General features: G+C 38.8%; 1 protein-coding gene across 1 annotated transcript; it reads right to left on the minus strand.

Annotated features, from left to right (window-relative positions):
• Positions 1 to 589: 589 nt before the first annotated feature.
• On the minus strand, positions 590 to 25,350 carry Rnmt (RNA guanine-7 methyltransferase). The gene is made up of 11 exons (XM_048363761.1): positions 25,233 to 25,350; positions 21,398 to 21,831; positions 18,795 to 18,930; positions 15,184 to 15,309; positions 14,703 to 14,815; positions 12,038 to 12,219; positions 11,162 to 11,326; positions 8,919 to 9,036; positions 4,717 to 4,818; positions 3,680 to 3,713; positions 590 to 1,594 (listed from the first exon to the last, which is right to left on the minus strand). Exons 2-11 carry the CDS (start codon positions 21,767 to 21,769, stop codon positions 1,557 to 1,559), a joined length of 1,386 nt encoding a protein of 461 aa, XP_048219718.1. The 5' UTR covers positions 21,770 to 21,831; positions 25,233 to 25,350; the 3' UTR covers positions 590 to 1,556.
• Positions 25,351 to 25,383: the final 33 nt, after the last annotated feature.

The raw sequence follows: 25,383 nt of genomic DNA on the forward strand, positions 1-25,383 counted from the left end.
ACTAAGGCAAAACATTCTGAAAGCAGAAAGAATTTCTGCAAAACTGACAGATTACAGAAGAAACAGAAACGCAGAAACCCATGTCCTCTTGCTAAAGTTTGCTAACCTAACATCATGAACAATCCATCAAAATTACTACAACTGTTTTAGTGTGTATGTGTGCACGCGAGCAGATACTTGGGCTTGAACTTATAGCCTGGGTACTGTCCCTTAGCTTTTTATACTTAAGGCTAGCTCTGCCACTTGAGCTATACCTCACTACTTTCTTGCCTAGGCTGGCTTTGAATTTCGATCCTCAGATCTCAGACACCTGAGTAGGTAGGATTACAGGTGTGAGCCACTGGCACCTGGTTCTAAGACTATGTTTTAAATCAAGCACTATGAATATTTATAAACTCATGCCTTTTTCAATCATGCTATAAATACATGATTTAAACACAAATATGTAATTGCTCTGCTTTGCTCTTAATTTTCTTGGTACATCGCAATTATTGTTTGCTAAATGATCAAACTACCAAGTTTCCCCCTAAAATGGGGGATAGGGAATAATGTAAGGAGGACACCATTCACACAAGTTTTGGTCTGGAAGTTAATTATACCATTGTGACAATTTTAATGATAATTATAGTGGTGCTCAAATGGCAAACAAATTTTTGAATGGCAATCAGACAAAGAAAGTGCTGACTGTGCAGCAGAGAGTGCAGCATTGCAGACCCCGGGCTGGAGGCTCCTCGCCAGTGCCCTGCCTAACACGAGGGGCAACTGACGAGAAGTCCATCTATTGTTTCCTTCCAGTTACATGTGTACATGTGAAAAAAATGTCCAGTAGACCTATCAAAGATTTTCACAAAACCACTAAATTAACCACAGCATCATTGTTCAGTGAAGAAAATCAAACATGTCTAATTACAGCCTTAAATAGCAATACAGTAACTGCTATGGTTGGAAATTCTTCAAAGCCAAAAGTTCCAAAATAATTCCATGCTGCCATCTAAAATGTTCTAAACAATTCTAGAATCGCAGCATATTCGGCAGCTATTTTATCAAAATGCAATAAATTGGTAAAATTCAGCCAAATAACTTTTATGACCATCTAAAATCAAGTTTTAAACTTAACTTTAGCAATATATATACTGTACATTCAAACGTACAGATCGTAATCTACTTATCTTGAAAACTACTGCAACCAAACTGAACATGAGTGCACAATGGTAAGCCAATCTGCTCTCACTAACTCTATAGCTGTCCTAAGTCAGCTCTGTAAACACACACTCAACCGTCAGCGCTGTGGAGATGTGTTGTTATGCACTAGGATTGTATAGACAAATGGAATTCTTGGAACACTACTCAAAAATAGATTTTTAAAGACAAAGGTCTCAACTCATTCTTCTATATACACGCCAAGTTAGTCTATCACAGACAAATGTTCAACTTATACAGCAGAGTTTCTGCAGCATTTACAGTCAGTTTCATGTTAAACAGCTGTCAAATCTATCTGCGATGGATTGCTCAGTCTGTGAAGGACGGAGTGGTGGTTGGCACAGCTGCTGAAGTGCTCACTGCTGCTTCTCAAAGGCAAAAACCAAGTAAATACCTACAGAAGAAATCAAAGTTTCATTTAGTTCCTCATCTCTTCAGGATAAACAAAACAATTGTAGTCTGGTTTATAGTTGGTGAGATTTCTTAGGTTCTCAAGCAGCTTTTGAGGAAGAAAAGCTTCAATAATTTCAAAAGTTCTATATTATTTGCTTCCTATTTAGGCAGTAAGGGATCATTTATGTTTGTGTCAAAATGAGTACTGCCCACAATACTGACAGTACAGCCCATAGGAAAGTGAATTCATCAGGCCTAATAAATCCCTTAAAATGGTTTAAAGTAATAAAAACTAAAGGTATAAAAGCAAAGAAAAGGGCTGGGAATATGGCCTAGTGGCAAGAGTGCTTGCCTCGTATACATGAGGCCCTGGGTTCGATTCCTCAGTACCACATATACAGAAAATGGCCAGAAGTGGCGCTGTGGCTCAAGTGGCAGAGTGCTAAGCCTTGAGCAAAAACGAAGCCAGGGACAGTGCTCAGGCCCTGAGTTCACGGCCTAGGACTGGCCAAAAAAAAAAAAAAGCAAAGAAAACTAAAACTAAAAGCTTCTTTTTTTGGCCAGTCCTGGGCCTTGGACTCAGGGCCTGAGCACTGTCCCTGGCTTCTTTTTGCTCAAGGCTAGCACTCTGCCACTTGAGCTACAGCGCCACTTCTGGCCGTTTTCTGTATATGTGGTGCTGGGGAATCGAACCCAGAGCCTCATGTATACGAGGCAGGCACTCTTGCCACTAGGCCATATCCCCAGCCCTAAAAGCATCTTAAGTACGCAAATGTTTTTTACCAGGAGCAAGTTAGTAAGTAGAATAATTTCATTTACAATGAGTACAACTAGCTACAGCAATCTAAAATTTCTATTTACAAAAACTTAAAGACTAGTAAGAATCTGAGGGGTATGTGTAACACAGAACTATTAAAAAGAAATAGTAGACACACACGTAATATGACATATTAAAATCCATCACATTACCTAAGTGTTGTGCTACAGGGCTTACTAAGAAAGCTGAGTCAAAGGAACATTCCTAAAACACCATTTGCCTGTGATATGGTCCAGAAGCGGCAGGAGGGTCGAGCTCCTAGCCAATCTATGTTACACAGTGAATTCAAGACCAGCTTGGGCTACACAGCAAGACCCTGTCCAAACAAACAAACAAAAGCAAATTGAGTGCTAGTGATTCATGCCTGTAATCCTAGCTACTCAGAAGACTGCGGTAAGGGGTCCAGGTCAACCCAAGCAAAATGTTCTTTAGACCACATCTTAACCAACAGCTGGCAGGGTAGTGAACACCTGTCACCCAGCTCCACAGGAGGCTAAGACTGGAAGGATCAAAGTTCAAAGATCAGAGAACAAAGATTAAAGTCAACCTGGGCAAAAAAGGTTGTGAGACCTCAACTCATGGGGCTTTATGGCAATGTCTGCCATCCCAGCTATGGCAGGAAGCATGAATAGGATGGTAGTGTAGGCCAGCCCAGGCAAAAACAAGACTGTATCTCAAACACAGCCAGGGCAAAAAGGGCTGGAGGCATGGCTCAAAAGAAAAGAGGGCCTGCCTAACCAGGAGTGCAGCCTGAGATCAAACAGAACTCTGAGGTAAAGAAACTAAATAGAGACAGCTGTTTAGTAACAAGTAGGGGACAGAAACATCTACAGATAAGCTTATCAAAATTTATGTTCAGGGCTGGGGATATAGCCTAGTGGCAAGAGTGCCTGCCTCGGATACACGAGGCCCTAGGTTCGATTCCCCAGTACCACATATACAGAAAACGGCCAGAAGCGGCGCTGTGGCTCAAGTGGCAGAGTGCTAGCCTTGAGCGGGAAGAAGCCAGGGACAGTGCTCAGGCCCTGAGTCCAAGGCCCAGGACTGGCCAAAAAAAAAAAAAAAATGTATGTTCACCAAGAGCCTAAATATATTTTCCCTCATCACTACATAGCAAGAAAGTTAGATTGGATAAATACAAAGATATAGATATATGTGTACACAAACACAACCTAAAATGTGCCAGAAAAAAATCGAAAGCTTTCAAGTATTAATGATACTTCAAAATAGAAATGCTCAGGTTAATAGTTAAATGGATGACATACTTACTCGTAGCTTCCCATTCTGACTTACTTAAGGTTCCCTAAAATTAAAAAAGAGAATTTTAGATTCAAGATAGAAGTAAATAATGCTTAATTTCTAATAGCGGTCTGAGATGGCCAGCATCTCCTTACTTCACTGTAAGTATATAATTTACTGCCAACAGTATTATGTGTTAGACACATAAATCAATGAGATTTCCTTTGAGTAACATCTTACCATTTTTTCCCTCTTGTTAAAAAGGGTGAGTATGTACAGTGAAAGTATTAGAGTGAGAGAGAGATAAGGGGGGGAGGAGAAGATGGACAGGAAAGGAAAGAAGAGAGAAAGGGGAATGATGGTGTGTATGTAACTGTAAAATACATCTATCTAAAACTTTTAAAACAGTAAACAGCACTGGGGCCCGGAGCATCATTTTTGTTTTCCAAAGAATCCACAAAACAAGTATGCACTGCACATAGGAAATGAATGATAAAAAATTAAACATTTCAACACAGTAATGATGTGCCTTGCATATGTCGCTGACTTGAGACTCGGCGCTATCCGTCTAGATGTAATGTCATTTGGAAGAAGTGATGAACATGAACAGTACTCGAAGACATTTGTAGAAATTTGCTATGGAAGTGTTTCTACTGATGATGAAGCTCAGCTAGAGCTCATACCACTGTGGTGTTGCCACACTCATTTTTTAAAAGTGTGAATTTTCACACTTTGCACCCACTTCTGCATTTAAGCTCATGGTGGTTTGAGTTCCATGTCTGGAACACAGAGTCAGCGGTGATTTTGAGAACAAAGAATCCTGTAATCCAAGTAATCCAAGTCTATAACCCTCCCCACTCTACTGCATCAGGAATGACACCACATCTAAACTCACTAAAGTTTCATCCCATGTCCCATGACAAAAGCCATCATAATTTAGGAGGAACAGACTACCATACATTTGATTTGTAATTCAGTATTGTGAACACCTGAGATGGTCAGCCAAACCCCCATGTCATGCATGATTCCCCCCATTCTCCGTAATTCTTTTAAAAATGTAAACTCACCAAAGGTAATCTTACTTGACTGTTCTTCATGTATTCTGCAGCATGTTTATAGTCATCCACCTTTTCAGAAGTAAGTTTAGAATTCTCATTTGCAGGATATGGCTGGGGAAACAAATAAAATCCCTACTTAAGTTACATTGAAATTTATAACTCAGAATTTTACACAGTAAATCACTAAAGTAAAATACTAAGAATAATCCTGAAATATTACTTTAGACTACCAACTACATACTGTTTTAAAGTATTTAAAAAAAAAGGTTAACAGGGAATCTTCTCTTAAAGAAGTATCTTGGAAAACTTACAGCTGGAATAAAATACATAGTTTAATTACAATCCATTTAGGAGCAAACCTCTGCATCTTTTTGATTGCTGCTCAAGGGCTTCTCCATTTACAAAGAAGATACTAATCAAAAGAGTTAAATATTAACATAATGGCAATCTATCAACATTAACAGAACTCAGAAATAAAAGAAATGAAAATGTCAAGTGAAGCCAGGGCATCGGGGGTTCACGCTTGTAATCCTAGCTCCTCAGAAGGCTGAGATCCGATGACTATGGTTCAAAGCCAGCCTGGGCAGGAAAGTCCTTGAGACCTTATCTCCAATTAATCACCAGAAAACTGCAAGTGGAGCTGTGGCTCAAAGTAGTAGAGCACTAGCCTTGAGCAGAAAAACTCAGACAGTGCCCAGACCCTGAGTTCAAGCCCCATGACTAACAAAAACAAAAATCAATAGAAAACCTTGTTTAGGATAACAAAAGATATAGGTTCAAAACAGAAAATTGGTGAGTGAAGGGAATATAAGAAAAGGGTGAACTTGTTTGCAATACACTGTATGCATATATGAAATTCCTTTATACTATTGATGTAGGCTAATTTTAAAAAGGGGAAAAAAACAAAAAAAGTTAAATTCAGCTTAAAAAACTGTAATAGGTATGTCCCTTATTTATAGTGCAATCTGAATGGTCAGATAAAGAAAGACGTGTTCCACAGACTAGGAGCACAGCACACTTTGTAGAATCTGTTTAATAAGCCTTGAGTTCAAACCTGGGAACTGACAATAAGGTTTCAAATTACCTCAAGTGCTATTTAACCAATTTCAAATAACACTGCTTTATACTATGAAGTAGTTTTCCTTTTTAATACATGACACTCAAAGCACAATTATGTATGCATATATATATATACATATATATATATATATATATATATATATATATTTCTTTCTTTCTTGGGCAGTTCAAGGGTTTTAACTTAGGGCTTTGTACTTGCCAGGTTGGTATTCTACCACTTGAGCCACATCTCCAGCCTAGGCTGGCCTGGAACTTCAGTCCTTCAGAGCTTAGCTCACTGAGTAGGTATAATTATAGGCATGAGATACTGTACCCAGATAAATACTGACTTCCCTATAAATGTTATATATTTTGTGTAACTTTTGCCTTATAACCACAAACCAGATAGAAAGAAATTACTTTAAAACCTAGATCTCCAGAAGGGACTTGAAAATGATCCATAAATATACTTTGCTTTCTTCTTTTTCCTTTTTCTTTAAAAATAATTTAAAGAAAGTCCGGGCATTAAAAATTAAGGCATTGCTGGGTGCCAGTGGTTCATGCCTATAATCCTAGCTACTCAGAAGGCTGAGATCTGAGGACTGTGGTTTGAAACTAAGGTGGGCAGAAAAGTCCCTGTGAGACTCCTATCTCCACCAACCACTCAAAAACTGGAAGTGGTGCTATGGCTCAAGTGGTAGAGCACTAACTAGTCTTGAGCACAAAGAGGCTCAGGGACAGAGTCCAGGCCCTGAGTTCAAGCTCTACAACCTAAATAAATAAAAATTAAGCTATCTATTTGCTGTTTAAAGAGTATGGGTCTGCTGGGTATAAAAGCAAGTGTCTGCAATCCAAGCACCGAGGAGACTGAGTTAAACAGGATCACAAGTTTCAGGGCAGCTTAGGGTTACTTAGCAAGACTGTGAATTAAAAATCACCACCACCCCAACCCTCACACAAAGTATTGAGCTATCTGGAATTTCATATTATCTTCACTTTCTTAGCACATCTTAACACAAGGCATAGAATAATACTATTTTTTAAAATTTTCTGTCCTACAATACTATCACCATGTCATAAAGCTTCAGAACTTTATTCTGGTCGTCACACCACCCTGTCATAAATCTATTTTGTTCTCCAACTTCTCACTGTACAGCTCCATCATGAGATTATGCACCTATCAGATAGTTGGTGCACACCTTCACCTCTACTGATCATTTTGATTGGCCCCCTCCCCCCTAAAAGAGCAAAATGTGTAAGTGCTAGGATCTCCTCTCAAAGGAGCTACTTTTCCAGAACTGTTCCCAGAGTAAATACACTAGTGAAAACAGCAAGTTGGTGTCAGGCTGTGTGTGGTATGTACAGTTCCTTAGCTGACTATATCTTTCCATTCTTTCTTCCTCTGCTGAGCACTCTAGGAAAGCTGCAAGCCTGGGTCAGCTGACGGCTGGATGCTTCAGGAAACGACTTTTTAATGGTAAATGTCAGGGAGATCCACTTGAATCTCTGACTTGAACTAAAGTGGAGCATCCCGACTGCTTTGTCTAACTTCTGGTCTCAATGTCCCTGCAAACCATCCTCCCTAATGCTCCTCAAGTGGCATTATCGGGTCTTGTCCTCTCCTGTTCCACATCCTTCAAGAAGTGATTTGATCACAAAGTAAGGAAAAGTAAAAAAATAAAAATCAGCCTTTTTAAACTACCGCTGTGTCTACGACAGACCTAGTCATAGGTTCATATCCCTACCAGGGCTGGGTAGAAAAACTGGAAAAACAGTGTGCTGAAGAAATACAAGTTACTAATGGCTCCTCAAACATCCTCACACTCCCACTGCACTTTGCTTTTCATCACTGCTGCAAATCTCACTGTATGTTTGTCTCCTTAACATATCTACAGAAGAACCTTCTTCTCTCATATCTCATTGCCTGAAGTACATTTTAAAATAAATGACAAGTGAACACACTGCCTATATGCTAAGGAAAATGTGAATGGTGCTCCCTGTGGATGCAAAGCCCCATGAAGAAAGGCAATGTGCTAAAGGGGTGCCAGCATGGGAAACTAATAAGCACACATTCTTTTTTTAGTTTTCTCTGTCTAAAGACAAGAAAAATAAGCTCTTATTCCTAATTCAAAGCAAATGCAAACAATCTTAAGTATGTAGAAAACAGAACAAATGATTATGGATATAAAAAGATAATTTAGGATTTTAGGATCTTTCTACTCATGGGGGAGTAGGTCTATAGTGGACTGCCAATACAAAAACCGAAGAAAATCGAGATCAACAGCTATGTAATCTAAGCCTAAGACTTCTCACTTAAAAACTGTGAAAGTGATTGCTTTGCTTTCTTCATGGGGGGTCACTATGAGTTTAAGACAGTAAGCCTAAAATACTTAAAATAATGTATATACTAAACTGAATTCTCTAAAGTTTAGTGCCTATTTGATGACTATATTCTGACAAGTGATTCTTATCAATAACAAAGATGTTCACTAAGTTCTTTATACCTGCTTAATTAAACAGTGCTTGATAGAGCTAAGGAGAAAGCAACTGATGGCTGTATGCTGGATGTTGCACAGACTCCCTGAACTGCTGCATGAGAAAAAGTGCCGGGGTCTAGGCAGTAAAGTAGGTCTCTGTCTTAGCATTCTAAAAGATAGTCTTGCTAGACAGTCATCAAAGAACACAACTGTGATTGGTGGGAGCCTGGCCTTGGACTACTGAAGTAATCACAGGACACTCCTGTAAAGAAGCAGTTCACATTTACCCCTGTCACAACAGGACACTACTGGTAAATGTCTAGTTGGTAGAGGCAGGAATGCTACAGTAAACCCCACAGGACACACAACAGCATCTTACCAGTCTATCACATCAACAGCGCTGAAGTGAAGAAACCCTATTTTATTTTAAAACAATACTACCTAGAAAACAGAACTCATAAGAGCATCATTCATTCATTCACCAAGTACTTACTGAATACCCACGAGGGAAAGCTTCCTATATTAATCTCTGTCTGGGAGCTATAGTCCTGAACAGTTTTAATTCCTGTGTAATATCCCTACCTATTTATGTCTGCATAGCCTTGAAAGGATCAGAAAAACATGCAAACAAGCTCAGTACAACCTGGAATTGTTATGGCTTTTCTGGATTCTTACCTCTAGGGCCTGCATTCGCTTCAACAGCATTTTGTTTTCATTGTTCTTAACCTTTTCTTCATAGAACTCCAGAAATGTTTTCTTGTACACTAGTTTCATGTTGTACTTCTTTGCCATTCTGTCCAAAAAAGATTAATGAAAAGGCTTCCAAATATTTGTAATTCCTCAACAGCTTCATTTTGCTCTACCACAGTGACATCTTCGTAAGGAAATGGAAAGACTTGGAAAAAATCACATTAAGTGAAGTGAGCCAGACCCAAAGAAACATCGGCTCCATGGTTTCCCTCATTTGTAATATTTAGTATATGCCTAGGCTAGTCCTAGCACAGGATCACAATACCTCAATAGCTATGTACAAATGACCATATAAAATGATGCTAATCAAAATGAAACGAGGTATTTAAAAAAATTTTAAATGTACTACATGAAGTCATTTCTTTTTTCTTTTGTTTTTCTTCCCCTTTGGTTTATCCTCTGTTGTCACTGTTTTTTTTTTATTTTGGTACCCTTTATCTTGTACATATGTTTATCTGATTTGGGGAAGGGAAGAGGAATAACAAAATGGTGAGGCAAAGGGCAAAGACTACGCAATAGAGATACTCACAAGACAATACGTTGGAAATAAACTTTGGGGGAAGGAGAGTGAGGGGGGAGGGAAAGTGGGAGTAAATGAGGGAGGGGGTAACAATGACAGACATGAAATGTATTCACTATCTTATTTATGTAACTATAAACTTATATAACTATCACCTTTACAATAAAATTAAATTAAAATAGAAAGCTACTACTTCCTCCCTAAGTTCACAACAGAGTAACAGCAACTGAAAGGAGGAACTTACTACTAACAATGCCCACACGAAATAAGCTTCTAAATGCCTAAAGGTAGCAGAGAAATGTGATAGCTTCTGGGGCTGCAGGATGGAGGGAAGTTTCAGGGAACGTTTTTTTTACCCATTCTATTTTACTTATGTGACCTGCTCCCCCCCAAACCTAGCTACATTAAAAAAAAAAAAAAAGCTGCTTTCTTCTTTTACTTATTAAGAGTGCTGGGAATTGAATTTGAGGACTCACGTGTGCTATTAAGTGCTCTATTGCTTGAGCTATTTGTCTTGTGTCTCCAGCCCTTTTTAGTTTGTTTTTTATTTTATTTACTATCTTGGCCTGGGAAGCCTTGAACTTTGTTGATCCTCCTGTCTCATCTCCCAGGTAGCTGGGCCTATAGGAGTAAAATGCCTACTTAGCCCAAATACTTTGTAAAAAGGTTTCTTTTACCTCCTGGAGCCTATCTCCTAACAAGATACACCATTTTTACTATACATCTGAGACTGCTTCCTTGTAATTTGCTTTAGAATTCTCTTTTTGCCAAACTTTTAGATGCTGAAGGTTTTGAAGAGCTGGTCCCAAGGCTCTACTCATTTTCCTCCCTTCTGCCAAAAGATACCTAGAACTGCACATAGAAATCCCCCTAAGATGTGTCATAGAAATGCTCTAGCTTCTCAAATGCAAGACTGAACCTTACAAGATCGTTTTTCTGACAATCATTCTTCCTATAGTAAATTCTTCTGTCTCTTCCCCCTATACCTACTTCCTGTACTTTATAACTTCAAACAGGTCCACCTTTCCTCCTTCATTTGCCACCACCCAGACCAACCATCATCAGAGTCATGGCCTCTATTTGAGTTGATTTTGTATTCTTCTGCCTAGCAGGAAAAATAAGGTATGTTTCACAGCCTCAAAGCCTGATCATTACTCTCAATTTTTCCCAAGGCTACAGTTTTCCCTGATACTTAGGAACTAAGGTGCATGGGGGATTACATCCCTGAATCAGGATTTTAACAGCCCTATGGGGCATAGGCAATTTCAGAGCCAGAGTGAAATGTAAACAACTGTGAAACAGAGAACCTTCAGTTATAAAGACTCCTTTATATATTACCAAAGTTGCTAGCATTTACATCAAGAAGTTTTTGCTATGGGAAGGTCAGGAAACTTCTGCCATACCTGAAGGTGAATGACTCCTTTTCTTACCCACAAGATAATGTAATTCCAGGAATGGAAAAAACAAAACAAAAAAAAACAAAAGAAAAACCCTACAAAACTTAGGCTGTAAGAGTTGTACTGTCCCAATCCTGGATATGAGATTACCATCTAACAAGTCAGACTTTTTCTTTGGTCCCCACTAACATGTGATGAATAGTGATATTAATAATAAAAAAAAAAACAGTAATAAAGTAAAGCATTCTTACTCAGTTAGGAGTGGAAAATAGACCAAGAATTCAGGGACATCCACAACACCTTCCAAGTTGAAGTCATATTTGCAGCCAAATAAAGGATAATCTCCTTTCTTCTGAAATTTCACAGTATATATTTCATTTCCAAATGCTTCTGTTTCTGAAGCTTCAAGGCGTCTTCTACCAGGGTTATCCCACAGCCAAATATAAAGATTAGCATACTTGTTTTAGCCATATTAAACATATGCAAAACTACATGCTACCATTTAAAAAGACAGCAGTTAGATTTTTAATTGCACTCACGCTACTTTACTCAGGAAGTTGAGATCTGAGTATTAAGGTATGAAAGCAGCCTGGGCAATAAGTCTATGAGAGTCATATTTCCATTTAACCATCAAAAAAAAAAGTAAAATTTTAAGTAAGTAGTAGAATGCTACTCTTGGGCAAAAATGCTCAGGAACAATACCCAGGCCCTGAGTCTAAGCCCCAGGACCAGCACATCCGAACATCCATACATCCACCCATACAAACACATATGCATAAATAGCTATGTACTGAAAGATCATGATGGTCTTATCTGTAAATCAGGCTTGAAGGTAGGTGGTTAAGTCTACAGCCTTCAGTCTTGGATTGGCAGTTTGCTTACCACTATAGCCTCTGGCTCAGTTAACTTTAGCCTCCAACTTCTACATACAAAGATTTTTTTTCTTTTTATGAGTATGTGAATTGGTTCATCCTAGAGTATTTACTCAGATATACAACTAAAGTACTCAGCACTTCTAAGACTAAATGGCATATTTTATAAAGCCCAATGGCTTTACTCAATGGCTTACTTGTTGGTTTGCTTACCACTGAATATTTTGCAAACTAAAAACACTTGAAAGTACTTACATCAGTTCAAAGCTATTGGGAGTGGTGCCAATAAAATAGCCGCCAGGGCTAAGCCTCTCGCAAGCATTTCTGAGCATCATGTCAGCCTGGTCCAAGGACTCAAAGGAGTAATGACAAGCAAACTGGCAACTGCAGATGTCAAAGGAGGTTTCTGGATCACGAAATTTGTCAGCCAAAAGTTCCTGTCACAAACATGAAGTGAATAAGATTTTGAGACATTTTACTAGAATTTAGGGTTCTTAGACCTGGCCTTTTGTATCTGTATTGATAAGGTTTAAAGGGTTTCCAACTCTCTGGCACAATACTACCACATTTTCTCTTACTTTCAAAACTGTCAACAAGTGGGGCTGGGGATATGGCCTAGTGGCAAGAGAGCTTGCCTTGTATACATGAGGCCCTGGGTTCGATTCCCCAGCACCACATATACAGAAAACGGCCAGAAGTGGCGCTGTGGCTCAAGTGGCAGAGTGCTAGCCTTGAGCAAAAGGAAGCCAGGGACAGTGCTCAGGCCCTGAGTCCAAGGCCCAGGACTGGCCAAAAAAAAAAACAAAACAAAAAACTGTCAACAAGTGATTAACGGTATCTAAGATCTTTCAAGTGATGTAACAAGTCCAAGATGTTCAATTTACATACAGTGATTTCCATTCATAGTTAAGAAATTTAGAAATAGTTAGAAAATGGAAAAAAGCAAAAGGATTCTGTTATGGTGTGAAACTACTCTAATAAATGACACAGTGAGGAAAACAAACTGGTAAGTTCAATTTTATTTCAAAATGAAGTCAGCCCTTCGGATCTTAAGGTTCTGCATCAGTGCACTCAATGAACTATGAATTGAAAATAAAAATTTAAAAAAAGACAATTCTAGGGCTGGGGATATGGCCTAGTGGCAAGAGTGCTTGACTCGTATACATGAAGCCTTGGGTTCGACTCCCCATTACCACATATATTTAGAAAATGGCCAGAAGTGGCGCTGTGGCTCAAGTGGCAGAGTGCTAGCCTTGAGCAAAAAAAAAAAAAGCCAGGGACAGTGCTCAGGCTCTGAGTCCAAGGACTGGCAACAACAACAACAACAACAAAGACAATGCTGCTGTACAGACATTCTTCTTATCCTGATTCCCTAAACATTACAGTAAACTTCTGATTTACACAGCACTCTCACTTGTAGTTGGCGCCATAAGCCATACAGAGGTCTGAAAAATACGACCCACGTGGGGTCTTTGCAACTGTGGCTTTCCTGGAACCAATCCCCCTACACACTGTGAATTAACTATACAGGAAAATAAATGTTGTTCAGACCAAAAGACAACAAAATGATCTGAAAAAAGCACACTATTAGAAGTAAAACATTCTCAGCCAGGCATCAATGGCTTATGACTGCATTCCTAGCTTTTTAGGAGGCAGAGATGGGGGAATCATCTTTGAAGGCTAGCTAGCCAGGCAAAAAGTTAGAAAGAGCCCATCTCAACCAAATAGCTGGGTGTAGTGGCATGCACCTTTCATCCTAGATATAAGAGGAGCTAAGATTTGGGAGGACTGCAATTCTAGGTCAGTCTAAGCCAGTCCAAGCAAGAGTTCAAGAGAAACCATCTCAACAGAAACAGGAAGGCCTAGTGGTACATGCCCATCAACAACCTATAGAGGAAATGTAAACAAAAAAGGATCATGGTCAGGTTGGTCCAGCAAAACCCAAAACTCTATCTCAAAAATAACCAGAGCAACAGGGTTTAAAAGTGTGGCTCAAGCTGTAGAGCAAGAAGCCTTGAGTTCAAGTCTAAGTACTGGGGGAAAAAAAAGGTAACATATTAATTTACGATAGTATCTACTTTAAATGGAAAATGTGTTTACTAAGACTTTTTTTAGTTTGTACTCCTAGAATTTAAACTCAGGGCCTCACGTGAGCCATACCCCAAATTTTTTTTCAGGTAGGGTCTCATACTTTGGCCTGGGACTAAGAACTGACATCTTTCTACTTTTACCTCCCACATAGCTAAAATTACAGGTACATGTTACTACACTTGTTGAGACAGAGTCTCACTAACTTTTTAACTACAATCCTCCCATTTTCTATCTTCTGTATAAAATGTGTGTGCTAACAGGCCTGGCCTACTCTAAGATTTTTATTGTTTCAAAGCACGTTTTGTGTGTGTGTGTGTGTGTGTGTGTGTGTGTGTGTGTGTGTGTGTGTGTGTGTTCTGGGGGATGGAACTCAAGGCCTGGGTGCTGTCCCTAAGCTCTTTTGCTCAAGTCTATTGAGACACAGCTCTACTTCTGGTTTTCTAGTGGTTAATTGGAGGTAAGAGTCTCATGGACTTCCCTGCCTGGGCTGGCTTTGAGCCAGAACCCTCAGATCTCAGCCTCCTGAGTAACAGATGTGAGCCACCAGTACCTGGCATTTCCAGCTTTATTTGGTGGTTAATTGAGATAAGTGTCTCAGGGACATTCCTGGCCAGAATGGCTTAGAACATCAATCCTCAGATTTCAGCCTCCTGAGTAGCTAGAATTGTAGGTATAAGAACAGGGTGCCCAGCTCTAAAGCACATTTTAAAAAATGAGTTGATTTAAAATAGAAAATGGGGTGTAGCTCAATGGTGGAATAGTTGCCGACTGGGTTTAGAGTTTGCTCTCTTGGACTGCAAAAATAAAACTATAGAACAAAACCACATACCTTTGAACAGTCAGCAGTTATAAATTCTGCATTAAAAATATATTCATTATCTCGACGACATTTCATGTCTTCATACCGCTGCTGACACTGCCTGACAGAAATGTCGGCAATATCTGGAAGAGAGGAAAGGTGTTAGTAATAGTCAACACAGGTGGCAAAAACCAAGACAGTGATTTCAATAAAAAGATTTGCGAGGTTTTTTCTTTGTTTAATGCATTCCATCAGTATTCATTTTGATGTATGAATTTCCTATCTGGTGCAGTATTTTGAAGTTTTTCCTTCAGACATGGTTTATGGCATTTTTGATAGCCTCCTTTCTTGTGTGAAGACCAAACCATCCAGAAAGTTTTAGAGCTAATTTTTAAAAATACTCATTAAATGCACAAATCCAGCAGAAAACAAAATAATTCTGCATCAAGATAAATTCCCTTTCAGCTGACTGATCACAAAGAATTCTTTCCCATGCGAATATTTATCTTACCAGCACAAATTAGCTTGTTAATTCTTCCCTTTCTCCACTTGAGCAAATCTCCACCTTTACCACATCCCAGGTCCAAAACAGTGATATTCCGGGTTTTTTTCTGCCGTACCTTTTCTAGAAATTCCCCTAAAAAAAAAAATCAGGCATAATGTTTTCTCTTTATTTTTGCTAAAATATAAATGGTTACTTTTAATAGCACATAATACATTTATGTAGTAAATTTGTAACAATATTGCAAGATACAACCCAGAGTCAGTTAATTTGGTCCTCTATCATTAAGTTTTACAGGATAGCTTTTTGAAAGCCACTTTTAGAATTTGAGTCAACATTAAGTAGAAAACATTTTAAAAAGCATGTGAGAGAAAGACTTTTCTTTGGTAGCTTTCTCTTTTCACAGCTAGGTGTTTAACTTCTTATACATTTAAGTAAACTGAAGTTACCACAGAAAGCTTGGTTATCAAAAATCTGGTCATGCTTACCAACAGAAATATGAGGACCAGTAAAAACAAAATAAAAAAACCACCTAGCTTTACCATCAGAATTCCTAAACACTCAATTTACCATATTGCACTACTAGCTAATTAACAAAGGTCACCACATATCAATAACCAGTTTAAATAGCACCCAAAGGCTCATTTATATATACATATTATGCATATGCACATATACACACACATTTATGGGATTATTTTTTTGAGACAGAGTCTTGCCATGTAGCCCAGGCTAACCTTGAATGTGTGCCTTATCAGCCTTCCAAGAATTGGAATTACAGATGGGAATCATCATGCCTGGCTAATGTCCTAAAGACAAAGGAAGTATTCAGCAATGATACAATGAATCCTGTATCTACTTTCCCTGTCAGTCTAACAATATGTAGTTCCTGTGTACACAGTGTGGATGGCTAATTCTACACAAACACTTCTCTATAAGATGTGACAAGAACTTTCAACAGAAGCACAGCTATTTCACATCTAAGGTCATATCATGTTATGAAAAACAGTATAGCTAACTGAAACAGTAAAAAATCCCAATAGTTATAAATCTCTTATTTTGGATGTGACTATTACTATGTTAATAATGACTATTAGTAATAATTACATTTTTTTCAAAGTCACATGTGCTGAGGAGAGAAAATATTAAGGCAGTGGGAGTTCAGCACAGATCACAATGATTAATGGAGGACCACCAGAAAGGTGCACAGCAAATCACTCACAGAGTTACAACAGCTGAAGAAACTAATTCTGATGAGAAAATGTTCCAAATCTGACTTACATTTAGTTATAAACCACCTATTTTCATAATTATAAATACACGTAAGAAATGGAGAGTACAAACTAAAAAATAATTATTCAGTGAAAAAAATACATGAGTAAATGAAACACCATTAAAAATAATCCAATGAAAACATCTCTGCTTCATTGAGGTTCATAGAAGCTAGGTGCAGAGAGAACATTAACAAAGGCTGAGAGCCCCTACTTAAGAGGTAGAGATGATGGTTAAACATTTTATTTTAAAGCAAGATTCCCCTGTGGTCACTGTTTTTGATTGCGGTACCCTTTGTTTTATATATAACTTTATCTGATTTGGCAAAGGGAAGGAGAATCACAGAAACAGTGGGACAAAGGGTGAATCAATGTAACAGCAATACTCACTAGATACTATGTTGGAAATGAACTTTACAACTTTGGAGGAAGGGAGTGGGGGGAAGAGAAAATGGAAGAAAACAAGGGAGGGGACAACACTGTTAAAAAAGAAATATATTCTTTACCTTACTTATGTAACTGTAACCCCTCTGTATGTCACTGCTACAATGGGAAAAAAAAATAAAGATTCCACTCCTACAAATAAACCAGGTAATGGTGGCATACACCTGTAATCCCAGTTATGTGGAAGGCACAAGTAGGAGAACTGATAGCTGAGGCCAAGCCCAGGTAAAAACACTGAGACCCGATCTCAAAATAATCAGCTCAAAAAACTGGAGCACGGCCACCTGGTGGGACAGTGTGATTTCAAACCCTGGTAAAGTCAAAAAAAGAAGAAAAAATGTTGATACCAATGTGCCTATTAAAAATAAAACAAAACAAAAACACCCCAAACTGACAACTGGCAGTAAACAACAACAACAAAAGACATTTAAAGAAATCATGAAAAATCATGACTGTTAAGAGATAGGAAATACTGAAATGTGTCTGAAACAAACCTAGTTAGTTCCTACAGATAACTTTTAAAAAAATAAGTATTTGTGTTTAGCATTTTATTCTTTATAGTATTAAACAACGACAACAAAAAAAATATTCTCACCAGGTGCCGGTGGCTCACACCTGTAATCCTAGTGACTCGGGAAGTTGAGATCTGAGGATCTCGGTGGACGCCAACCCAGGTAGCAAAGTCCAAGAGACTCTTACCTCCACAGTTAACCACCAAAAAGCTGGAAGTGAAGGTGTGGCTCAAGTGGTAGAGCTAGCCTTGAGCAAAAACAGCCCAGAGATAAGTACCCAGTACACAAAAATGCATTCTCAATTTTGCTTAGACTAAAAAATACAATGCTTTCATTATTAAAATCTTCAAAGTAAACTAACTTTAAAAAATCCTCTAAAATATATGTCATATTTCTTTATACATTAGATTTCCAAAGCAATAAATTCTAAACCACATTTTTATTCAATTTCCACTTTAATTTCAAAGATGAATATCCACTGATAAAAGGTTGGTTTCCCAAAAACTGAACATCTTTATCAACCTTTAAATGGACTAAAGATGCCCAAAAAAATCATGCCTTTCTTTTTAACTTAATGGAACCTGAATGTTTAATCCAGAAATATGCCACTGCTCCAAAACTGAGAATGAAAGCATTAACAGTATTAATGCGAACTTAATCCTATTGCCTTCTGAAAGCCTATTAACCTACTACCACTTGAACATCTGTTAATACTCTATTCTGTCTATCAAAAGTAAATATTACAAGTATTCACATTACGAGCCTAGTTTTAGATCCAGCTGTATAAAGCTAAGCTTTGATCACTGAATGTATAAAAATAATAATGTATAAAAATAATAATAGGCTCTATGGTCTGACATAGAATTAGCATTGGAAGAAGAAAGAAAAGGAATAGAGAGCGAGCACACGCACGCGCGAGCTGGGAATATGGCCTAGTGGTTCAATTCCCCAGCACCACATATACAGAAAATGGCCAGAAGTGGCGCTGTGGCTCAAGTAGCAGAGTGCTAGCCTTGAGCAAAAAGAAGCCAGGGACAGTGCTCAGGCCTTGAGTCCAAGTCCCAGGACTGGCAAAAAAAAAAAAAAAAGAGAGAGAGAGAGAAAGAGAAAGAAGAAAAGAAAGAGAGAGGAGGGAGGCAGGGAATGAGGGAGGGAGGGAGGAAAAGAAAGGCAAGAAAGAGAGGAGGGAGGCAGGGAAGGAGGGAGGGAGGAAAAGAAAGGAAAAGAGAGAGTATGAGTAAGCAAGCTAGACTGGAGATGTAGCTTAGTGCTAGAGCACCTCTCGGACACTTGAAAGAGCCTTGTTTTAACTCCTAGGACCAAAAATAGTAGTTGTTAATAATGAAAAATTACATTTAAAAACTCCAAATGAAAAGGCAAAGACCAATCATACCAATAAGAACACTTTTAATCCAATTATTAAAGTTTCTTAGGTAAAAAATACGACTTTGACTACGCTTCTCCAAACCAACTTCCTGAAGCTCATTGTAGTGGGCAGCCACTGCTGAGCTGTGTCCTTCATCCAGGCTCTGAAAGTAAAACAAAAAAGATGAAAGATTAGCACACAGTAAAAAAAATAAATAAGAAATATGACTGTTAACAAAGGGAGACGGAGAGACAGTAGAGACCAAGTCTGTGAAACCAAAAACTGCTTGTCAAATAGTATTCCCCACAGGATTGGGGCAGCGACCCAACAGTATGTAACTAAAACCAAATAATTACTCAACATATAAAGGTCAAAAATTGACCTCTCAGGGGCTGGGGATATAGCCTAGCGGCAAGAGTGCCTGCCTCGGATACACGAGGCCCTAGGTTCGATTCCCCAGCACCACATATACGGAAAACGGCCAGAAGCGGCGCTGTGGCTCAAGTGGCAGAGTGCTAGCCTTGAGCGGGAAGAAGCCAGGGACAGTGCTCAGGCCCTGAGTCCAAGGCCCAGGACTGGCCAAAAAAAAAAAAAAAAAAAATTGACCTCTCAGGGGAATACAATAGCTCAAAAGCTATGTATGTACGTTCATATAAGACTGTCGACATACTCTCTAATATCGACATTACATTTAAAGCCCTAGGTGAACTTTCTTGGGTGTGGCCACGTGGCTACTGTATATGTTCTTGATACACTGTATATTGTGTATATGTCTACCTGACCTAGAGAAGGGATAGAAAAACAGGGAGTAAGATATCACAAGAAATGTACACACTGCCCTACTATGTAACTGTACCCTTTTTGCACAACACCTTGTCAAAAAATTTGAGTTCAATTAATAAATAAATTAAAAAAATAAATAAACCAAAAACCCAAGCCTTAGAGCATCTGACCAATGAAAGGATAAAATGCTACTATCATTAACCTCACTCAGCAACACTATTACCCACAGAAATGACACTAATTATCACTAGACCTAAGTTCACTTTTCCTCTACTCCTTAAGAAAACAGTTTTTAAAATTTTTCATCTTTTTTTAATTTGTATAATGTTCAGTATTAATTTCTTAATAAAACTGGATCCAAGCACTGATTTGGTCCATTCAATAAGTTACAGTCAATGGACAGAGCTCCTATAAGGGAACAAAACAGAAATAAGACATTATATTTGTTATATTACTATTGTGAAATTGGTTGGCGGACTAAACAAGATAATATACATAAGATTATAATTTAATAGGCTATACTCAGTGTCAGTGATTTCTATTTATGCAAATAATTATATAATGCAACTATTTCAGTCTGCATCCAGCAGAAAAATTCCACAGTAGGAGGACTTCAGATTCCCCTACATCCCTTTAGAACAAAAGTGCCTTATCTTTTTACATATCTGCTTAGAAGTTGGAAAAACTACACAAAATACCAGCTCCTTTTAAAACAAGGACATCAGTGGGCTAGCCACTACTTTCAGCTTCATGGTTGATGGCAAAAATTGACTCCCCTTTCACTGCTTCAAGTCTGATGGCAAGATTTAACTCAATTTTTAAAGTGCTCTATTTTTCCAACTCCAGATTCTGCCTCAGAATTTTTTTTTTCAAATATGGCAAACAATTTGCTGTCCTTTGCTCTATAATATCCCTGCTACATATCAAGTTTTTAAATCCATTTACTATAGCTTACTTACATTAAAAAAGGAATACAAAGCTAGGCATGACTCTGAAATTTATGATTTTAAGTGAATGCTTTTATATTTTCTTCTTTTACTAAAAAAAGAAAAAGGACAAATCATCTGAATTCATGTCTTCTTAGTACAAGTTTCACCTTAACAAAAATTAAATTCTAAGAATTAAAAGTCTACTTGCAAAAGCTAGGTTTTGGGGCCTCAGGCCTGCAATCTTAGCTACTCAGAAGGCTGAGATCTGAGGATATAGGTTCAAAGCCAAGCCAGGCAAAAAAATCTGTGAGACTCTTACTTCCAGTTAATCAGCAAAAGAAAAAAAAAATCCAGAAATAGAGGTATGGATCAACTAGCAGAGTGCTAACCTTTAGTCAAAAAGCTAGGCAAGAATGTGAGGCCTTGAATTCAAGCCATAGTACCAGCCCAAGAACAATGGTTTACTTGTGTCCTATCTTCATTTGTATTTAAAGTAGTTACATTTGCTGAGCAAGAGTGGCTCATTCCTGTAATCCTAGCTACTCTACTCAGTAGGAGGAAACTTGAAGGATCTAGGTTCAATGCTAGCCTGGGCAGAAAAGTCCAAGAGACTCCATTTCCAATTAACCAGAAAAATGCAAAGCTGGAAGCATGGCTCAAGTGGCAGGGCTTCAGACATGGGCAAGAAAACCACAAAAGAGTACATGCCCCTGAGTTTAAGCCCTGGTACTGGCATACATGCATAAGGGCACACACCCGTGTGCATGTGCATGTGTACACACACACAACACACAGACGTACACACCCACCCAAAGGCACTCTTGAGCTATTGACTTTAGATAAAAACCAGTATAATAATTCCAGTTGCCACATTTACAGCTGACACACTGTAGTACAAATAAGCTACATTAAACATACTTTATGTTTCTCAGGAATGTCCTCCAGTTCTCTTTTTCTCTTCTTCTGAGTGCCATCTCCAGTGGAAGATTCATCTTTTGAAACATCATCAGTTTCCAATTTTATTTTCTTTGAAATATCTTCATCACCAGAACCCTTTTCCTCTGCGACAATGTCAACATCAGGTTTTCTTTTCTTGGATGGAGTGTCTTCGTCATAGCTGGAACCTTCCTCTACAAGACCGTCTTCAAATGCTTTTCTCTTTTTTGGTGCGTTTATCTGATCACAAACAGGAGTCTTTTCAGAAAGCCCAGACTCAGGTACTGTTGCATTGTCATTAATACTGAACGAAGATTCTGTTTCAGAACCTACTTTTGCCTGTTCAAGAGACATCTTTTTACACGTCACAGCTTTTCTAATTACTTGAACTGATGATAAAACTTCAGGAACCAACTCTGAAAAGGCAAAAATTTGATATTATAAAAGCTAATTCTTTAAAACAATTTTAGAGTAGAAGCTGGCAATTTCATTAATCAACTGAAAAGTTTTAATGTTAATACACACAGAATATTGAAAATGTTAATATAATGTAGTGTGCATCCAATTGTGAATCTGAAGTAGTACTTATCAAAAATTTTCCAAAAATCTGTGATTTTATTCATAAAAAGTTACTGTGGACATTAAAACTGACAAAGGAAATGGGGATTATACAAATACAAATGAGTTATCTCTCATTCCCAAATCTGAAATGTTCTGGAGCACCTAACAGCTGCAAACATTTCCTTAGTAAACAACTGTGGCCAATCAGGAATACAAATATTACTTTCCGGCCTGGGAATATGGCCTAGTGGTAAAGTGCTTGCCTCCTATACATGAAGCCCTGGGTTCGATTCCTCAGTACCACATATATAGAAAAGGCCAGAAGTGGCGCTGTGGCTCAAGTGGCAGAGTGCTAGCCTTGAGCAAAAAGAAGCCAGGGACAGTGCTCAAGCCCTGAGTTCAAGCCCCAGGACTGGCAAAAAATAAAACGACAAAAAAAGAAATTCAATGACTACAAATATTACTTTCCAAAATGTTATGTGTTAAAACTTTCTTGTACAGACATAAAACTGTTAGGTCATACAAAATTCTTTGGACTAATTTAATAAAAGTAAGCTTCTGGTCTAAGGAATGAAGCAAATCCAGAGAAAAGTTTTAGAATTATGGTTTTAACATGAAAGCTGTCCACAAGTTCATGCACTGACAGCTTGGTCCCCACCAGGCAGTACCTCTCTGGGAGTTTTTGGAAACGTTAGGAGCTAGGACCTCATTGGAGGAAGTAGTTCACTGAGGATTGTATCTGGTTCCAGAAACTGCCTCCCCTTCTCTACTTTCTGCTTCTCTACTTCCTCTACATGCTCCTGCTGCCATGATGTTCTGTCTCACCACGGATTTTGAATCAATGTCAAGAACTATGGACAGAAATCTCTGCAACCAAAAGCCAAAGTAAGTCTTTCTGCCTGTTAAGTTGTTCTCTCAAGTATCCTGATCACAAAATATGTACAAGCTAACCCAGGAATCTAAAACAAGGACTTCTGAAAGCCTTACTTCAAAATGGGTAAAGAAAATAGAAATGACTTTAGTCAAGTTTCAACACTCAGCTTGAAGTTTAATGACTGTTAAGTCTTAGGCCTGTAAAATGGGAAAGAGAGGGAAGTAGCTGAGTTATCTCTAGGAAAGGAATTTTACTGAGTAGTCTACTTATTTATTCAATAAGCATACTGAACTCTTACTATAGAAGTTCAAGGCAAATTGTTTTAAGAATGTACAGCTTGGGCTGGGGATATGGCCTAGTGGCAAGAGAGCTTGCCTCATATACATGAGGCCCTGGGTTTGATTCCCCAGCACCACATATACAGAAAAGCGGCCAGAAGTGGCACTGTGGCTCAAGTGGCAGAGTGCTAGCCTTGAGCAAAAGGAAGCCAGGGACAGTGCTCAGGCCCTGAGTCCAAGGCCCAGGACTGGCCAAAAAAAAAAAAAAAAAAAAAAGAAGGTACAGCTTAATACACTAGTATTAAAATGTCAGGCTAGAGTGGCTCATGTTTGTAATCCCAACTACTGTAAAGAAAGATCAGGAGGACTACAGTCCATGTCAACCTAGAAAGTAATTTAGTGAGATCTCCTACACTAAGAAACAAGCCAGAAATGATGGTGCACACAGTTAAACAGGAGGCATAGATAAGAGGATCAGGATCCAAGCTGGTATGGGCAAAAGTATGGACTGGAGGCATGTCTTAAATGAGAGAGAACTTGTCTAGCCAAGTTCAAGACCTCAAATTCAAGCTCAGCACTCTAAAATAAAATGGTAAGTTATAAAATGTTAGGCTGTGGAATTCAAATCAAGTAGAGAAGGAAAACAAAAGTCAAAGAAACTTGCAAGATTCAGAATATAAGTTATGAAGTCAGAACTTATTCTTTTAAAGAAGATTTCTGCATAAAGTAAAATAACAAATTTGCTTAAGAGAATGAACCAAGAAGAATTTCAAGAGATGCCAGCTTTCACTAGTAGCCAGGTGAGTACTAAGGAGTGTCAAACAGGAAGAAATGAATCAGAGAACAAACAAATCAACCATGGGGGCCAGACGGCATATACAAAGGCAGGGAAAGGGCAACGGCTAGGAAAAGAGCTAGGCATAAGTTAGAAGAACAGTATCTCAAAAACAAACCTGGCGGTATTAGTGAATGCCTGTAATACCAACTACTTTGGAGGTGGAGATACAGGGTTCATCCTACAGATCTTCACAATCCCCTAAAAAGAAATTAGCCTGAAAAGCAACTTGCAGAATAACTACTTCAAATGATTGTTCGGGAAAACTACCAATAGTTATCAAATATCCCTATTTCTCCTTTGCCATTTACTTTCTAAGAGCAAAGAAGTCAATTTTTACATTCAAATAAAGCAATGTGACATACTACCTCCAGCTATAATTATCACCTAAAATTATTACTGGGGTTTAAGTAAGAACTTTATTTACATATAACATTATTTCAACAAATGTAACATCATGAAAACAGCATATCAGATGACTTTAGAACTAGGTGAATGTTTAGAATTGAATATGAAATACCCCCCTTGGTAGAGTGCTTGCTTGCTTGCCTTCAGGACCTGGAGTCGATCCCAGCTTCTCAAAAACAGTTAAAAAAAAAAAAAAGAAAACAGAAAGGAAGAAATAAAGAATGGCCTAATGAAAGTATACCAAAACCAAACATAAGCAAGATCCTTGTCATATCCCCTGAAAAAGGTCTTTGGAATAAAGACAGCCGATTTCCATCGTCATGGACCTTTCAAGCTGGTTTTGAGATCACACCTGTGAAGCAAGATGTCATTTCAATCTCTCCTGCCTAGCTTCAGCTCAAGCTAAGACTACGCTCTCACTCATCGACCTGACTGTCCAATCCTGTGGGTTCAAGACCACGCAACAGAGAAGGGAAAGAGAGTTCTCCCAAATGCATGCCCTTATGTCAGTCACTCCATCTCCCGGTGGAGTCTCTTAAGGCTCCGCTCAAGGCGAAGGAAACCCTTCTTCAGATCTCACACGGCGCCCAGTTCGCCCCTTAGCTCGGCCCTGGGTGGAAACAAGTAGCTTCTGGCCTCTCCCCGGGATCCCGTCTGGAGGAGCAATGGCGCCCTCCAGCCACTTCGGTATCCACTCTGCTATCCGCTAGGATCACAGAAAAGCCCCTCTAGCACCCAGCAGTGGAGCACGGGGATCAGAGGACGAGAGCCACGTCAGCAGTCAGTGTGGCTCTTATAAACCCCTTTACCAGCGCGATAAAGACAAAAGGTACAAGGACGGGCCAAGAAGCACACGCTTACCAACACGGGTCACCACGATTCTGTTTGCGGAAACTGCCGCTCCACGCCAGGCGCGTCTTGTGGCGTCACTTCCGGAAGCGCGGCCTCACGTGATACGACGCCCTGACGTGGCGCGTCGCTTCCTCGGCGCCAGAACTACGATTCCCAGAGT

Source organism: Perognathus longimembris, chromosome 15, assembly GCF_023159225.1.
Source record: "Perognathus longimembris pacificus isolate PPM17 chromosome 15, ASM2315922v1, whole genome shotgun sequence".
Classification (NCBI taxonomy): domain Eukaryota; kingdom Metazoa; phylum Chordata; class Mammalia; order Rodentia; family Heteromyidae; genus Perognathus; species Perognathus longimembris.

What these genes read in the sequence shown, in the direction of transcription:
- Rnmt (XM_048363761.1), bottom strand. Translation starts at nt 21,769, where the DNA reads ATGTCTCTTGAACAGGCAAAAGTAGGTTCTGAAACAGAATCTTCGTTC. An exon ending in GATTAAAAGTGTTCTTATTG is followed by an intron (nt 15,310 to 18,794) that starts GTATGATTGGTC and finishes TTTTTTTTTTAG; the next exon opens with GGGAATTTCTAGAAAAGGTA. An exon ending in TAACAAGCTAATTTGTGCTG is followed by an intron (nt 14,816 to 15,183) that starts GTAAGATAAATA and finishes CCTCTCTTCCAG; the next exon opens with ATATTGCCGACATTTCTGTC.